The 17,859-nt window shown below is 40.2% G+C and overlaps 1 protein-coding gene across 1 annotated transcript; it reads left to right on the forward strand.

The window, feature by feature from the left end:
* The first annotated feature begins 1,130 nt into the window (after positions 1–1,130).
* LOC143849447 (uncharacterized) lies at positions 1,131–1,780 on the forward strand. Its single transcript, XM_077358452.1, has 2 exons — positions 1,131–1,521; positions 1,646–1,780. Exons 1-2 carry the CDS (start codon positions 1,168–1,170, stop codon positions 1,652–1,654), a joined length of 363 nt encoding a protein of 120 aa, XP_077214567.1. The 5' UTR covers positions 1,131–1,167; the 3' UTR covers positions 1,655–1,780.
* The last annotated feature ends 16,079 nt before the right edge of the window (positions 1,781–17,859 follow it).

Raw genomic sequence — 17,859 nt, forward strand, 5'->3', positions numbered from 1 at the left:
GATGAGGAAGAAGAGATACAAACCCCATACATCCTTAAGATAGATGATGAAGATCTGTTACTCCTAAACGATCAATGTGATGAGCTCCGCCACGTCACACGGGGTGGACGAGTCTTTAAGCCAGCTGAACTCAGAGTTGATAATCCCGCTGAAGTTGCGAGAGGGGTTGATAGTCAGAGGCAGAAACAGAGGCTTGAGGAAGAAGAAGACAATTTGCTGAATCAGCTTAAGAAAACCCAAGCTAATGTTTCAATTTGGGGTTTACTGATGGCATCGCCGAAGCACAGACAGGGTGTACTTCGTGAATTGAACTCGTCCCAGGTATCAGTTGAGATCACTCCTGACGAGCTGGTCGGTTTGGTGGCCATGACCAAGGCTTCAAAAGCCTTATCTTTCTCAGATGAGGACTTGCCTTCAGAAGGAAAGGATCATACTCGTCCTCTCAAGATTACCCTGCTTTGCAATCAGAAGAAAGTATCAGAAGTACTGGTAGACAATGGGTCAGCTTTGAACGTGTGTCCTCTGAGCACTGCCACTACTCTGGGGTTTGGGCCTGAAGACTTCATTCCGTCTGAGCAGGGTATACTGGCATATGATGGAACCCGAAGGGACGTTATTGGAACCTTGGCTACTGAGATTGTCATTGGAGGAGAAACCTTTGACATTGAATTTCAGGTGTTGGATATCAAGACTTCTTTTTGTCTATTGCTTGGTCGACCTTGGCTGCACAAGGTTGGAGTTATCCCTTCCACACTTCATCAAAAACTGAAATTCATTCGAAACAATCGGGTGATCACAGTTAAAGGAGATCCCGAGCCAGAAGTCGGACAAATATCTCAAGAGCTTGTTACTGAAAATACAAGAGATATCAGTCTGACAGGATTTTCAGTGGAGGTTTCAGCTATCACCATGAAAGAAGCTATGAATGAAGAAATTATGTTTCTTTCTAGCACTAATACTCGGGTAGTCAAGATGATGCGCCGATTTGGGTATCTCCCAGGGGCAGGTTTGGGAAAGAATATGCAGGGTCCGACTGAGCGGCCCGAGTTGAAAGCATCCGATGGTTTGTTTGGGTTGGGATACAAGCCAACTCGCAAGGAGATACAAGAAATGAGAGCTTACATGTTCAAATGGGCCGAGTGTCGCCGCAAGGGTTTAGAATTTCCAATGGGACCCTTCAGTATGATAATGAATGGCAGATTCCGGAAAGAAGGAGCTGATTGCCCTTATTACGGTTTTTCAGAGCCATGGTATGATGAGAGCGGGCTAAAGCTGCCTGGTCTTGAGATCTTCTTCGCAGATGAGCTGCCAGCAGAATTTTACAGTAAGCAGATTGCAGGGGCAGTAGTGACAGAGGAACCAGACTCAGACTGGGTTGAGAACTTTGAGCCAGAACTCCTGAATTCTTTGTTTCAAACTGAGGCACCAGTCATTGCTATGATTGGAAGAGATGCACCTTTTCTGAACCCAGAGGACTATATCACCCCAGCCGAGGGACCTCTGGATAACTGGACCTCACAGGTTATACCCCAAGTAATCCCTCAGTACATTCCAGTCCCTTCAAAAGAGTCAGTTATTTTAAAGTATGTGTCAGTTTCTGAGTCCATCCCAGAGTTTGTCATTTCTAACTTTTCTTTTGATGCAGGTACTGTAGAAGTCGGGTCTACCTCTGGAGTGGGTGACGAGTCTGTCCTTGGTGGTGTCGAGTCCGAGTCTGAGGACGTATTCATTGATTCTTTGGCTGTACATGTTTCTCATCGCGTCGATACTGATGTCGGCTTATTTTTCATTCTGTTTCAAAGTCTGTAACGCCTGATGTGGGCAAGTCATCTGATGTAATCATTCATTCTGATGAAATAAAAAATTCTTTTGCTTACATTCCTGTACTTGTCTCTTCTACTGATCCTGCTTCTAAACCTGATCAAGTAACTAATAATGATAATCAAGACTCCCCCTCTAATGAGGTAGCCGACGAAACTCCCCTTGAAATCAAGCATATGATTCAACAAGAGGAGAGTCGCCGCGCCAAACCACTTGAAGAGGAAATTGAAACCGTCAATATAGGTGATGAAACCTTAATTCGGGAAATACGAATTGGCAAAATTTTATCTCCTGAGGAGCGCGAAGAATTAATTACCTTGCTAAAAGAGTTTAAGGAAGTTTTTGCTTGGTCTTACGACGACATGCCGGGATTGAGCGAGGATATTGTCCAACACAAATTACCTCTAATCCCTGGCATCAAGCCTAAGAAGCAAAAACTCCGGAAACTTAAAACAGAATGGGAGTTGAAAGTTCATGACGAGGTTAAGAAACTACTCGAAGTGAAATTCATTGAAGTAGTCGAATACCCTGAATGGCTTGCAAATATTGTACCTGTGCCCAAGAAAGATGGAAAAGTCAGGATGTGTGTCGATTTCAGAGATTTGAACAAGGCAAGTCCGAAAGATGATTTTCCGCTTCCGAATATTGATCTCCTGGTTGACAATACCGCTGGACATGCACTCTTATCCTTTATGGATGGATTCTCAGGGTATAACCAGATCAAAATGGCACCTGAGGACATGATGAAGACGGCATTTATTACTCAGTGGGGGACATATTGTTACAGAGTGATGCCATTTGGTCTCAAGAATGCTGGTGCCACCTATCAGAGGGCCGCGACTACTCTTCTTCATGACATGATTCATAAGGAAGTCGAGGTCTATGTAGATGACATGATTGTCAAAGGCAGGACTCGGCCAGAGCATACAATCGCTTTGAGAAAGTTCTTCGAGCGAATCCGAAAGTTTCAGCTTCGCTTGAACCCTAATAAATGTGTATTTGGGGTCACGTCAGGGAAGTTGCTTGGATTCATGGTCAGTGAAAGAGGAATCGAAGTAGACCCTCAGAAGATCAAGGCTATCCAAGAAATGCAACCACCAAAGACAGAAAAGCAGATTCGTGGATTCCTTGGCAAAGTGCAATACTTGAGGAGATTCATATCTCATTTAACTATGACATGTGAACCAATCTTCAAGTTATTAAAAAAGAATTCCTCTAAGAAATGGAATGAAGAATGTCAGGAAGCGTTTGAAAAGGTCAAGCAGTGCTTGTCTTTGCCTCCTGTCTTATCCCCGGTCATTCCTGGTCAACCGTTGTTGATGTATTTGTCCATCACGGATACAGCAATGGGTTGTATGCTTGCTCAGCAGGAGGCAGGGTCTAAGAAAGAAAAGCCCATTTACTACATCAGTAAGAAAATGTTGGAGTATGAAATCAAGTACACTGTCTTGGAAAAGACGTGTTTAGCATTGGTCTGGGCGACTCAAAGGCTTAGACATTATCTTCTGTCGAACAAGATATTTTTGCTCTCACGGATGGATCCGTTGAAGTATTTGTTCGAAAAACCCGCTCTTACTGGAAGAACAGCCAGATGGTTGCTATTACTGTCTGAGTTTGACATCACTTATGTCACTCAGAAATCAATTAAGGGGCGGGTCATCGCTGAGCAGCTGGCTGATGCTCCTATTGAAGAGAATGCTTTTCTGAAGGCTGATTTTCCTGATGAAGAGATTATGGACATTGAAGAAGAAACTCCGAGTTCCAAGTGGCTTATGTACTTTGACGGAGCTGTCAATAATCATGGTCAAGGAATAGGGGCAGTTTTGGTATCTCCAAAGAAGGAGTACATTCCGTTATCCATCAAGTTGCAATTTGAGTGCACCAATAACATGGCAGAATATGAAGCATGCATCGCAGGACTTGAGGCAGCTTTGGCTTTGCGAATTCAAGACATCGACGTATTCGGAGATTCAATCCTGATCATTTGTCAAATAAATGGGGATTGGAAGACAAAAGAGGCGAGGTTGATCTCATATCATACTTATCTCGAATCTCTGGTCAAAAAGTTCAGGAATGTCACCTTCACTCATCTGTCGAGGACAAGAAATCACTTTGCTGATGCTCTGGCTACTCTGGCATCAATGTTGGACATTTCTGCTACAATGGAGGTTCAACCTTTAGCTGTAAGATTGCAATGGGCTCCAGCACATGTGAATGCCATTGAAATATCTGCCAGGTGTCCAGATGGAAAACCATGGTATACAGATATCAGAAATTTCATTTCAGGCAAGGGGCATCCGCCTGAAGCTTCCAGCAAAGAGAGGAAAACTCTTCAGAAGTTCGCTGCCAACTTCATCATTTGTGGTGAAGAGTTGTACAGAAGGTCATTTGACGGTATTCAGCTTCTGTGTGTTGATGAAGATCAGGCTGCAGAGCTCATAGAGCAAACACATGAAGGTGTTTGTGGTCCTCACATGAATGGTAAGATGCTGTCAAGGAAAATCCTTAGACTTGGCTTCTATTGGCCCTCAATGGAAACAGATTGTTTCGCATTCGTGAAGAAATGTCATAAATGCCAAGTCTATGCGAATCTTATTCATGTGCCTCCGTCAGAGCTGCATTCTATGACCTCGCCATGGCCATTCTCAGTATGGGGAATTGATATCATTGGCAAAGTCTATCCCAAATCGTCAAGTGGGCACGAGTACATCTTGGTGGCCATTGATTATTTCACGAAATGGATAGAAGCTGCTTCATATGCTTCCATAACTTCCAATACAGTTGCGAAGTTCATCCGTGCGAATATCATTTGCAGATATGGAGTACCTCATGAATTGATCTCTGATAATGGATCTCATTTCAAGAAAGAGGTAGTGCACCTGTGCGAAGAGTTTAAAATCAAGCATCACAAGTCATCTCCTTACAGACCGCAAACAAACGGGGCTGTAGAGGCAGCAAATAAGAATATCAAGGTCATAATCAGTAAGATGACCGAGACTTATAAGGACTGGTCGAACAAGCTTCCTTTTGCTTTATGGGCTTACAGGACATCGATCAGATCTTCTACATGTGTAACTCCATACTCTCTGGTGTATGGAATGGAAGCAGTCCTCCCTGTTGAAGTGAGAATCCCGTCTCTAAGAGTTATGATGGAAGCGAATCTGCCAGAGTCTGAGTGGGCCAAAGCCAGACATCAGGAATTGCAGATGATTGATGAAAAGAGGCTGAGAGCCTTGTATCACATCCAAGGGTATCAGAGAAGAATTGAAAGAGCCTTTAACAAGAAAGTCAAGGTCCGGGACCTGAAACCAGGAGATCTCGTCTTGAAGTCTTACAGGGCACCGGTGTTTGATCCCAGAGGGAAGTTCAGACCAAATTGGTCTGGTCCTTATATTGTTGATGAAGTCCTGCCTGGAAAAGCCGTAAGACTCCTCAATGAAAATGGAGAAAAATTAACAGAACCCACAAACCTGGACCAACTAAAGAAGTATTATGCTTAAATACACCAGGAGGTCGTCTTTGATCGATCAGAGCTTAAAAGCCAACAACCTCAAAGTCAAAAATCATTTGCAAACACTTTGAGCCTAAAAATAAAAACATTCTTTCTTTGATAAACTTAAACCAGGGGCATCTTTTATGACTTGCGTCATAAAAGATATTGAACCTGAACTACCTCATGACCTGATCCCTCTTTACAGGGTACGTAGGTAGCCTGATCAATTCGGGTTCGGTCAAATCCTTCAAGACTTTCAAATCTTCAAAAAAAAAAAGAAAGAAAACAAACAATTTTTGAAACCCAAATGGGCGAACTACGCGGACCTGATTCCCATTTCTTTGGGGATACGTAGGCAGTCTGGAGGGCCAGATTCGGTCAAATACATGAAAACTTACCAAATGTTAACCTGTTTGAACCCAAGCCTACCTAAAAGTCCTTCTGGTGTACTTAGGCCCAGGTTTGTAGAGAAACAGAAAGAAAATAAAAAAAATAATGGAGTCTTAGACCCGCTAGACTGAAAACCCGCAAGGGCGGTCTAGGCAAAAGTTAGGGTCATTTGCCCGCTAAGCTGAAAACCTGAAAGGGCGGCTTAGGCAAAAATTAAGGCATGCGGTCCGCCAAATCGAAAACCTGAAAAAGCAATTTGGTCATGGCAGTGACTTCATAAAGGACAGAACCTCTGAAAGCCAGCAAGACTTTCATTTCTTCGGCGGCACTACTTCAAAGTCTGAGTAAGCATCGACAGAAATTCTTCTGACACTCTCAAGGCTAAGGGGGTTAAGACTAAGCAATCCAAGGGAATAATAACCATGATGGAAATACCGGAAAAAGGAATGAAACACCTTTAAATACGGTTTTCAAAAGATTTTAAGAGTGGTAGACTGTACCATTTTAAAAATACTTATCAGACTAAGAAGCAGATTCAGTCTCTCTTAGAGTTTAAGTCATTGTGCCCGTCGAAGTTCTCATTTGCTGGTTGTCCAAGTCTTTTTCTATGTCGAGTCAAGGTCAAATTCCAGAGTCCTGTGTGGTTAATATTCCTCCCAAGGCTGGGGTGATGAAAAAAATGATGAATTTGTATCCCCTCAAGGGTGATGCGCAGCAGAGTGAAGTTCAGAAGATGATTGATTCTCAAGTCCATATGGCAGGCTTTCAAGCCCATATGAAATGGCAGAGATCGTCAGAATTGAAAGGCAATTGTCAGGCAGATACAGCCTGTTGTAAACCTGAAAGCTTTGTAACCTCAGATATTCAATGAAATGAAAATTTTTGACCATTTCCTGTGATTTGCTCTCTTATGAATCTGTCATGGAAGTATTTCATACTAGGGGCATCTTTTATGACTTACGTCATAAAAGATATCAAGCGTGATGATAACTAGGATAGCTATTCTCAGCAAATGAAAACCAGAGAAGCTTGAGCACAATCTTTGAGCCAGTCTCTTCAATCAAATTGTTTTTTTTTAAAGTCAAGTTTTCAAAAAATCTTATCTCTAGCGGAGTCTAGAATTTGCTCCTGCAATCGTCAAACCCTCAGCAAAATGCTTTTCACTCATTCTAAAAGGGTCAATACCTGGAATTTTCTTCAAGTTTCTTGAGTTTTATCTTCAGCAAAGATCATGCATTTTCAATCATTCTTGGCGAAGAATGACTTATTCACCTTGTGGAATCGATCAAAGTTAGTCATTTCTTCAATCATTTCAATGAATTTTCCTTTCATTTTAAAAAATATTTCGCCAATGGCTCCGCGATTTGGAGTTTGGTCATTTCTTTCACCATTTGAAAGATTTTAAAAGTTGTTTTCGCCAATGGCTCCGCGATTTGGAGTTTGGTCATTTCTTTCACCATTTGAAAGATTTTAAAAGCTGTTTTCGCTAATGGCTCCGCGGTTTGGAGTTTGGTCATTTCTTTCACCATTTGAAAGATTTTAAAAGCTGTTTTCGCCAATGGCTCCGCAATTTGGAGTTTGGTCATTTCTTTCACCATTTGAAAGATTTTAAAAGCTGTTTTCGCCAATGGCTCCGCGGCTTGGAGTTTGGTCATTTCTTTCACCATTTGAAAGATTTTAAAAGCTGTTTTCGCCAATGGCTCCGTGATTTGGAGTTTGGTCATTTCTTTCACCATTTGAAAGATTTTAAAAGATGTTTTTGCCAATGGCTCCACGATTTGGAGTTTGGTCATTTCTTTCACCATTTGAAAGATTTTAAAAGCTGTTTTCGCCAATGGCTCCGTGATTTGGAGTTTGGTCATTTCTTTCACCATTTGAAAGATTTTAAAAGCTGTTTTCGCCAATGGCTCCGCGATTTGGAGTTTGGTCATTTCTTTCACCATTTGAAAGATATAAAAAAAATATATATTTTCACGGCATTCAAAGTCCGTTTTCACACGGCATCCAAAGTCATTCAAGTCCATTTTCACATGGCATTCAAAGTCCGTTTTCACATGGCATTCAAGTCCGTTTCTACACGGCATTCAAATTCATTTTCTCTCCGAATTTCAGGATCATTTACAATCAAATCTGTCATTTAATGTTTTGCAAGAGAGGCTATCTCATCAATATGTACTGAGTTAAGAGTTGGAGAGAGGCTATCTCACCAGCGTTTGCAGAGTCATGGTCTCGTGAAAGGCTATTTCACCATGTTATCTTGTGGATATCATTTTCAAAAATCAAAAAATTTTAAACTCTTTAATCTTGGGCCAGTCAAAATGTGCTGTCAGTTCAGCTTTGACATTCGCGCGACAAGCACGCTCTGCCAAAGAGGGGCATCTGTAGACACCCCATTTTGACTAAGCCCTAAACCTTCCCGGCTCGTGCCAAATCCATCCGAATCTCAGCATTAGAGTCCCAAACTTCACCCTAGGCTGGATGAAGGTCTCTTCTACCCCCTGCAAAATTTCATCGAGATCGGAGCTCGTTTGCCTAGTAAATGGACCGAAATAGTGTGTGTAGTGTAAATGAGGGGGTGGCCCACTAGTTTTTTCATTTTACCCCAAAATCCATGTATTTGAAGGAAAATTACAGTCATCCAAAGACCCTAAGTACCCATGAATACATTTTTAGAAGCCTTAAAGCCGTAGAAATGTCCCGGCAAAATTCCAGAAAAATCCGACAAAAAAATTCACAAAAGACAAGCTGAGTTTGTGTAGTTATCAAAACAAGGGGGTGATTTAGCTAGTCAGGATCGCGCATGTGTGCGCTTATCAAATAGGAGTGCTGATATCATCACCCCAAATTCCCTTTAAATACCAACTTAAGCTTTGTTTTTTAAAAAAAAAAAAGAAAAAAAATCGCAGAGAGAGAGATTAGCGAGAGAAACCCAAAACCATTTCTTCCGATCTTCTCCGATCAACTTCTTCTTCTCCGGCTCTTCTTCTCCGGCTAGCCATCGCATCTTTTTCTTCCGATCTGCAGAGAGAGAGAGAGAGAGAGAGAGAGAGAGAGAGAGAGAGGGAGAACAGATCTCATTTTTCCCCTATTTTCTAACACCAAAACCCTAACTCTAATCATTTTCCCCTTTCGATCTTTCTTCTCCGGCGAATCATTGGCTGGATTCCGATCTTGTTCATCTTGTTTTTCTCAATCCAAGCCTAGATCTGCAGAGAGAGAGAGAGAAACAAACTAGAGCGAGAGAGTAGATCTCGTCTGATCCAACCCTAATCCGTTCATTCCTTCTTCTCCGGTGAGAAATCTCGAATTCCGGCAAGTTTTCTTCTCCCTCCTTGGTTAGTCTCTGTTGTTATTTCCTCTCTTTTGCAGCTTAGAAATCCTAGATTTACTTAGATCTGTGAGAGACAGAAAGAGAAAAAAGCTAGGGTCTTATCTTCTTTTTTTATTCTCCGGCAAAGCTCCGGTTATCTTCTTCGATTGCCTCTCCGGCAACTTGCCAGATCTCCGATCTTGAAGTTTTTCCCCAAATTTCGAAGCTTAAATCTCAGATCTAAAACAACTCTTAAACACTAGCTCTCATTTTCTATTCTTTAATCTCATCAATTCTCGGCTCATCATTCTCAATCATAAGTTTTAGAAAAGGAGATCTGGTTTTAAGAAAATTAGAGGAGAGTAGAGAAAGAAGGAGAAAGGGAAAAGCTAAAAGTTCAGATTTAGATCAGATTTGAGCGTTGAATAAAAAAATATAGTGAATCTTGTTTTCCGAAGAAGAAATTTCTGAGATTCGAGATCATTCGGCCATCTTCATCTGATCATCACTCAGGTATGTTATTTTCTTCTAATTTTTAATTTTTTTAAGGATCTAAATGCTTCTAATTTTTATTTTTGGACTGCACAATTTTGCAATTTTATGTGTTTGAGTTCAGTTATTCTTTTTTCCTTTTAATCTCTGATAAGAATCGTGAAACATTTTAATGGAAGAAATGTTAATGTTTGCATTTTTAATCTGTCAAAATCGTACAATATCAGCTCGTTTTTATTTTATTTTATCAATAATCAGTGTCAATTATTCCAGATAGTGGCTGTTCGGAAATAGTTTTATAAGTTACGACCATTAAAAAAAGTATTTTCTTTTCATTTCAACTATCAATTTAAATGTCATTTTGAGACCTATATTGCTGCATCAAAAACCACTTGACATTTGGTTCTCCTTTTTGAAAATACTGTTGAGAAGATGAAGTTTCTGTTTGAGGATTTTGTGACTGGTTTATGAGGAGTAAAGTGATGTAACCGATGACTTATTACACTAATATTTTCATAAGGGAACCTGCTGGTAAGTAAATTAAAGTGTTGGGTGTACTGATTGATTCAGGCTTATTCCTTATAAAACAAGGTAAATCACATTAGGTAAATTAATACCTTGTCATTTGTTTTGGTTAAAGAGATTTTATTTCATATTGAACAAAAAATTAGCAATGAACTCCTTGTTTTTCTTGGGTGATTTTTTTTCTAAGATTTTGTCTCAGTACTTAAGATCGTCATAAGGATTTTGGTGAAGCTTCTATGACCTTTGTAGCATGATGGTCTATGTTAACACCTTGAGGTTTCTCATGATAACATCAACAGGTCTTAGTAATATAGTTTAAGCTTAGTTTATCATTTCTGTTTTAAAAGATTTGAGATCACCTTTCTATGGTTCTCTAAGTTCTAATGGATAAGATAGTCATTTAATGATGGTGGGGGTTAAAAGTTGGAAAAGAATAATTTTTCTCTATTAGTTTGGGTAAAGCAATATTAACCCTTATCAATTTTAAATGGCAATCCTTTTAGCTTTGGTTGTAGCAGGCCCCATGCATTTTGATAATAGCAGCCACCATTATTTTACTTTATTTTTGATAATAACAGCCCACATTTCACATTTGGTATTTACAGCCCTCTCGCCATTTGGGTGTTTGTATCTTGCACTTCACTTTGATATTTGTAGCCTACTTTTCACCTTAATTATGGCATGGTCTTTCTACTTAAAGTTGATCAATAACATTTAGCTTTAATAAGGATATTTATTGATTTTTTTTAATAATATTCAAATTATCTTGAACCTGTTTGTGTTGTTTTACTATCACCATCATTTACATTCTCTTCATTCTTCTTCATGGATTTCAACCACCATCATCATAAGATTCATCTATAATTAGTTAAGTTTAATCTCTTTCTCATATATTTTAGTCCCTATTTCAGCCCATCTTATTTGTATATGAACAGTCCCTAGCCAGTCAAATGGACAACCAGTCCAATGCCCACCTAATACCCATCAAGTGCCTCACCATTACATAACCAGTGCTTAACTAGCCCACTGGTTTATGCACATTTTCTGCACATTTCTGTCCTCTGTTTAGCCACTGGTTTATACACATTTTCTACACATTTCTGTCCTCTGTTTAGACACTGGTTTAAGCACATTTTCTGCACATTTCTACCCTATGTGTTGACACTGGTTTGAATCATTTTTTACACTGTTTTGGCACATAATCAGTTCATTTTCTGCACTATTTCTATACTGATTTGGCTCACAATCTAACCTTTGTTTTACATATTTTCAGCTCATAATAACACCTTTTATATTGCATATAGCAGCTTTCTTTATAGTTGTCAGGTGATAAAAATGTCAGTAACAGCCTCATCCTTTCTTTTGTATGACAATTTTTCCCTTCATTTTTGAGTCACAGAAATATCTCTAACAGTTCTTTCGTTTATGTAGTAGCCATGTTATAATTATTAAAATTATGAAAAAAGTTCATAATCCGCCTTTTCTTTTGCTAAGAGTTAAAGATGTCCATTTGTCTGTCATTTTAATATGAAAAGATAAAGTACCTTGATGGTAGTATTAATGTCGTCAGCATCTTAAATCCAGCGAGAGGAAGGTATATACATATATGTTTATGTAGTATTTTGATCTCATTTTGGAAGTTTTATCACCATATGATTTATTTCACTTCTCTGTTGATTAATGATGATAGAACTTAGTTCAGTTTTAAATCCAATTATTAAGAATTATATGAGGAAAACAGTATTCTGAACTTTATGCTTTACAGAAATTGATTATGGACTTCATGCTTTAAAGCTTATAAGTCAAAGCTTTACTTTAAAGCCATGTCTCATTTGTGTGCGAATATATGCCTTGTACTGTGTGTTTTCTCAAATTATTTAAATGAATTGTTAATAGGAAGAAGGAGATCAGATGACTACTCTATTCGATATCATCGACATGAGTACTGTCTGATCTCAAGGCGGGATTAGAAATATTATCATGTGTATTTGATATCAGATGATTACTTTGGCATCATCTGATTTCATTGGAGTCCTTGTATTAGGGTTTGTGGTTGGTTTTGAAGTGTTTGATATTGTTTTTACTTTATTAGGCTATCCAGCGGCTGGTCTGGACTAATTAATGTTGTTTATCATTTTATAATTGCTATAGATCGTGTATTGTTTTATTGAAAATTTTTCTTTGTTTATTACTTGATTTATTTTTATAAGAATAGAATGGAATTTGTGATTATCTGGCAGACTTTTCTTCTCTCTTTGATAGACTAACACAGTCTTTTAGATTTTTGTTAAATTCTTTAGATACTAGAATTCTCTCTCGTTGCAAGGGCGATGAAGGCGCTAGCCTAAGCCCATCCTTAGGGGACTTGCACAGTCCAAATAGCATTCTATTTTCTTAAAAGACTTGCCTAGTCTTTTAGATCCAAATCTTTGGAGACAGGCATTGTCTCATTACTGAATCAACCTGAGTTAACCTCTAGAAGACTACCTCTAGTCTCATAGGTCTTAAACCCTCCTTTTTGTGCGTTGTTTGGTTTTGGGAGAATACCTTGCTCGGCTTGGCATCATACCCCTTACCTTATGGGTATTGGGTTGCACATTTGTTGCACCCTAGGGCTAGGTAGCTGTCCGGCCCGGCTGGGTGTTTTACCTTTGCCAAATATGCACAAGGTCTCTTTTTCCTTGTTAGTATTTTCTCTATCCTACCTCTGTGTCTAAGGGACTTATCTAGTCTCATTTTCTTGCTAAACCTCCTCTTTGTGCGTCTCTTGGTTTTTGGAAGAACACCTTGCTCGGCTTGGCATCATACCCCTTACCCTATGGGTATTGGGTTGCACATTTGTTGCACCCTAGGGCTAGGTAGCTGTCCGGCCCGGCTGGGTGTTTTACTTAAACCAAATATGCACAAGGTCTCTTTTTCCTTGTTCGCATTTTTTTTCTCTATCCTACCTATATGTCTAAGAGACTTGCCCAGTCTCATTCTATTAGCATCCTCTTCTTTGTGCATTATTTGGTTTTGGGGAGAACATCCTACTCGGCTTGGCATCATACCCCTTACCCTTATGGGTATTGGGTTGCACATTTGTTGCACCCTAGGGCTAGGTAGCTGTCCGGCCCGGCTGGATATTTTACCTTTGCCAAATATGCACAATGTCTTTCCTTATTACTTTTTGAGCTTTATCTTAGTTTGATCAGTCCACTAGCATAGGAATCCGTCCTTAGTCTAGAGAGTCAGTCCTCTTGTTCAGGAATCAAATTCTATCATCATAGGGGTTAGGATTTTATTCTACCTCTCATCGTATCATGTTTTTATCCACTCTTGCAAGGTATAGGATGCTGTCCAACCCTTGCAGAGCTGTGTTTCTGTTCTTTTCCCCCGCAAAGCATAGGATGCTGTCCAACCTTTGCGGGATATCAGAAGTCTGTCCTCCCCTTATGATGATAGGATTTGTCCCCCTTGAGTCAAAAATACTTAAAAACAACAAAAACATCTAAAAAACCAAAAATCTCAAAAATCTTGAGTCATTAGGAGTAGTTAGGAAATCTGTTTCGAACTACGTTGGCTTGATCCTCTTCCACGAGGTACGTAGTGCAGCTTGAGATTCTTATCTCAGGTCCAGCCAAACCTTTGTAAATAAATCATTTACCCATTTTAAGAAAAAATACCAAAAATCTTCAAAACCTTGTTTTCAACAAGATCTTCCTCTAGAGTTAGGAGTTTGTCCTAGATAAAGAGTTTTAGAGTTTTGAGTTTGTCTTTGATATGTTGTGTAGTTTGTTTGTGTTTGTGTTAGAGTTAGGAGTTCGTCCTAGAGTTATAGGAGCGCCTCCGTCCAGTCAGTTGGCGATTCATATCGCCGATTGATGATTAAGTCTTGGATACGCTAGTGATCCCATTGTTTCCCTTAGGGCGTACAGCCTAGCTACACATAGATTATAGGAACCACCTGCATTAGCTTAGGGCTAACCTGCATTTAGTTAGGGCATATAGGGTGTCCTAAAATCTACAATCCATTGGAATTTAAATAATCACACAAGAAGCTTTAAGAACTAGTCCGGTCTTTTAGATCGAGTCTAGGATAGAGGTCCAGATGTCTTAGGCATCATAGCTTAGAATAGGTGCGAAGAACTACGTTGCCTTGATTCTCGTGGAGGCGGGGATACGTAGGCTTCTTTGGATGAACATCAGATCATCTAAAGACTCGGGCCTAGGTATAGATTAGAGTTTTAGGGTTGTATGGTATCGAGTCATTTTCTATGTTTTGCAGTGTTTTCTTACTTTATTGCGCAGACCTTATACCTTTTTGGTGTGTCATGCATGTGTTTGTTCATCAGAACTTAGACACCAATTTAGGTTTGACATTCATAACCTAGTTATTCTCAGGTGACACTTTTATTTCTTTTATGTGTGTTTATTATTCCTCCGAGACATGCATGATTAGATAGACGTCTTCTCGGAGATTTGTGTTCCCATTTCATATGATTCTCGTCCAAAACTCTTCAAAATTATTAAGTAAATGGCATAAGAGACCAGGTGTTTGCACTTGGGCGGATGAGGTGCTCTTTAGACCTTCCGAATTCGTAACCAGGCACGAACCTTATTTTATATCTCTGGTTATCCGTTGCAACAGAGCATAGTATGGGATCCAAGGCCCATTTGCCTTTTTCCTTGGATGGCGACTCTTCTTTGTTTAAGGTACGCCTCGAATCTGGGCTAGTCCCCGAATCGAGAGGTATCTCACCTTTTGTATCGCCACTCATGCTGTGAGGGGTACTTCTTTCGAGAGTTCCTTGGTAGAGCTCTCCACTCACGTGGATGATCCATATGAGACTGCTGTAGCGCTGTGGACCCCGATCCGAGAGAGGGTGCAGTGAGGGACGTGCCCCCACGCGCTAACAGTCTCTATGGATCATCCACGTGAATGGAGAGCTCTACCAAGGAACTCTCGAAAGAAGTGCCCCTCACAGCATGAGTGGCGATACAAAAGGTGAGATACTTCTCGATTCGGGGACTAGCCCAGATTCGAGGCGTACCTTAAACAAAGAAGAGTCGCCATCCAAGGAAAAAGGCAAATGGGCCTTGGATCCCATACTATGCTCTGTTGCAACGGATAACCAGAGATATAAAATAAGGTTCGTGCCTGGTTACGAATTCGGAAGGTCTAAAGAGCACCTCATCCGCCCAAGTGCAAACACCTGGTCTCTTATGCCATTTACTTAATAATTTTGAAGAGTTTTGGACGAGAATCATATGAAATGGGAACACAAATCTCCGAGAAGACGTCTATCTAATCATGCATGTCTCGGAGGAATAATAAACACACATAAAAGAAATAAAAGTGTCACCTAAGAATAACTAGGTTATGAATGTCAAACCTAAATTGGTGTCTAAATTCTGATGAACAAACACAAGCATGACACACCAAAAAAGTATAAGGTCTGCGCAATGAAGTAAGAAAACACTGCAAAATATAGAAAATGACTCGATACCATACAACCCTAAAACTCTAATCTATACCTAGGCCCGAGTCTTTAGATGATCTGATGTTCATCCAAAGAAGCCTACGTATCCCCGCCTCCACGAGAATCAAGGCAACGTAGTTCTTCGCACCTATTCTAAGCTATGATGCCTAAGACATCTAGACCTCTATCCTAGACTCGATCTAAAAGACCGGACTAGTTCTTAAAGCTTCTTGTGTGATTATTTAAATTCCAATGGATTATAGATTTTAGGACACCCTATATGCCCTAACTAAATGCAGGTTAGCCCTAAGCTAATGCAGGTGGTTCCTATAATCTATGTGTAGCTAGGCTGTATATTCTGAAGAAAACAGTAGGATCTATCGCATCTTAGACCTAGTCATCAATTGGCGATGTGGATCGCCAACTGACCGGACGGAGGCGTAAAACTCCTAGGTAGGACTCACTCCTAACTCTAACACAAACAAAATAAAACACACAACAAACAAACAAATGAACGAGGGAGCAACTCCCGACTCAAAAACTCTCTAACTAGGACAAGCTCCTAACTCTAGAGGAAGATCTTTTCGAAGAAAACAATATTTTGAAAGATTTTTGTAATTTTGAAAGATTTAAAATGCTTATTTTTAAAGGTTTGGCTGGACTTGGGATGTGGATCCCAAGCTGCACTACGTACCTCGTGGAAGAGGATCAAGCCAACGTAGTTCGAAACAGATTTCCTAACTACTCCTAATGACTCAAGATTTTTGGTTTTTTAGGTGTTTTTGTTGTTTTTAAGTGTCTTTGACTCAAGGGAGACAAATCCTATCATCATAAGGGGAAGACAGACTCCTGATATCCCGCAAAGGTTGGACAGCATCCTATGCTTTGCGGAGGGAAAATGAACAGAATAACAACTCTGCAAGGGTTGGACAGCATCCTATACCTTACAAGAGCGGAAAGAAAAAAAACACAAGATTTGATGAGAGGTTGGATAAAATCCTAACCCCTATGATGATAGGACTGACTCCTGAAAGAAAAACAGACTCTCTAGCTAAGGACAGACTCCTAGGCTAAGGACTGACTCTGAAAATAGGATTCTTAAGAAGGAGGTGCTAATGAGACAAAGCCTGTCTCCTAAAAGAAAAAGAGATAAAGAAGGGTGCTAGTGAGACTATCAAGCTGAGATAAAACTCACAAGTAATAAGGGAAGACCTTGTGCATATTTAGCAAAGGTAAAACATCCAGCCGGGCCGGATAGCTACCTAGCCCTAGGGTGCAACAAATGTGCAACCAGATACCCATATAGGATAGGGGTATGAAGCCAAGCCGAGTAGGGTGTTCTCCCAAAACCAAATGATACACAAAGAGGAGGTTTAGCAAGAAAATGAGACTAGGTAAGTCTCTTAGACACAGAGGTAGGATAGAGAAAATACTAACAAGGAAAAAGAGACCTTGTGCATATTTGGCAAAGGTAAAACACCCAGCCGGGCCGGACAGCTACCTAGCCCTAGGGTGCAACAAATGTGCAACCAGATACCCATATAGGATAGGGGTATGAAGCCAAGCCGAGTAGGGTGTTCTCCCAAAACCAAATGATACACAAAGAGGAGGTTTAGCAAGAAAATGAGACTAGGTAAGTCTCTTAGACACAGAGGTAGGATAGAGAAAATACTAACAAGGAAAAAGAGACCTTGTGCATATTTGGCAAAGGTAAAACACCCAGCCGGGCCGGACAGCTACCTAGCCCTAGGGTGCAACAAATGTGCAACCAGATACCCATATAGGATAGGGGTATGAAGCCAAGCCGAGTAGGGTGTTCTCCCAAAACCAAATGATACACAAAGAGGAGGTTTAGCAAGAAAATGAGACTAGGTAAGTCTCTTAGACACAGAGGTAGGATAGAGAAAATACTAACAAGGAAAAAGAGACCTTGTGCATATTTGGCAAAGGTAAAACACCCAGCCGGGCCGGACAGCTACCTAGCCCTAGGGTGCAACAAATGTGCAACCAGATACCCATATAGGATAGGGGTATGAAGCCAAGCCGAGTAGGGTGTTCTCCCAAAACCAAACGACGCACAAAGAGGAGGGTTAGTAAGAGAATGAGACTAGGCAAGTCTCCTATATACAAAGGAGAGGTATGCAACTTGGACTGAGCAAGTCCCCTAAGGATGGGCTTGGGCTAGCGCCTTCATCGCCCTACAAGAAAAGGGGATTCTAATATCTAAAGAAAATTAACAGCAATCTTATAAGACTGTGTTAGTCTATCAAAGAGAGAAGAAAAAGCTACCAGATAATTGCAAATTTCACTCTATTTTTATAAAAATAAATCAAGTGCTAAGCAAAGAAGAATTTTCAATAAAAAAA

The sequence above is a fragment of the Tasmannia lanceolata genome, unplaced genomic scaffold, assembly GCF_043159265.1.
Source record: "Tasmannia lanceolata isolate RefF3 unplaced genomic scaffold, GAP_Taslan_0.1 ptg000018l, whole genome shotgun sequence".
In the NCBI taxonomy this organism is placed as follows: domain Eukaryota; kingdom Viridiplantae; phylum Streptophyta; class Magnoliopsida; order Canellales; family Winteraceae; genus Tasmannia; species Tasmannia lanceolata.

Coding starts and splice junctions, on each gene's coding strand:
- LOC143849447 (XM_077358452.1), top strand. CDS start 1,168: ATGGGACCCTTCAGTATGATAATGAATGGCAGATTCCGGAAAGAAGGA.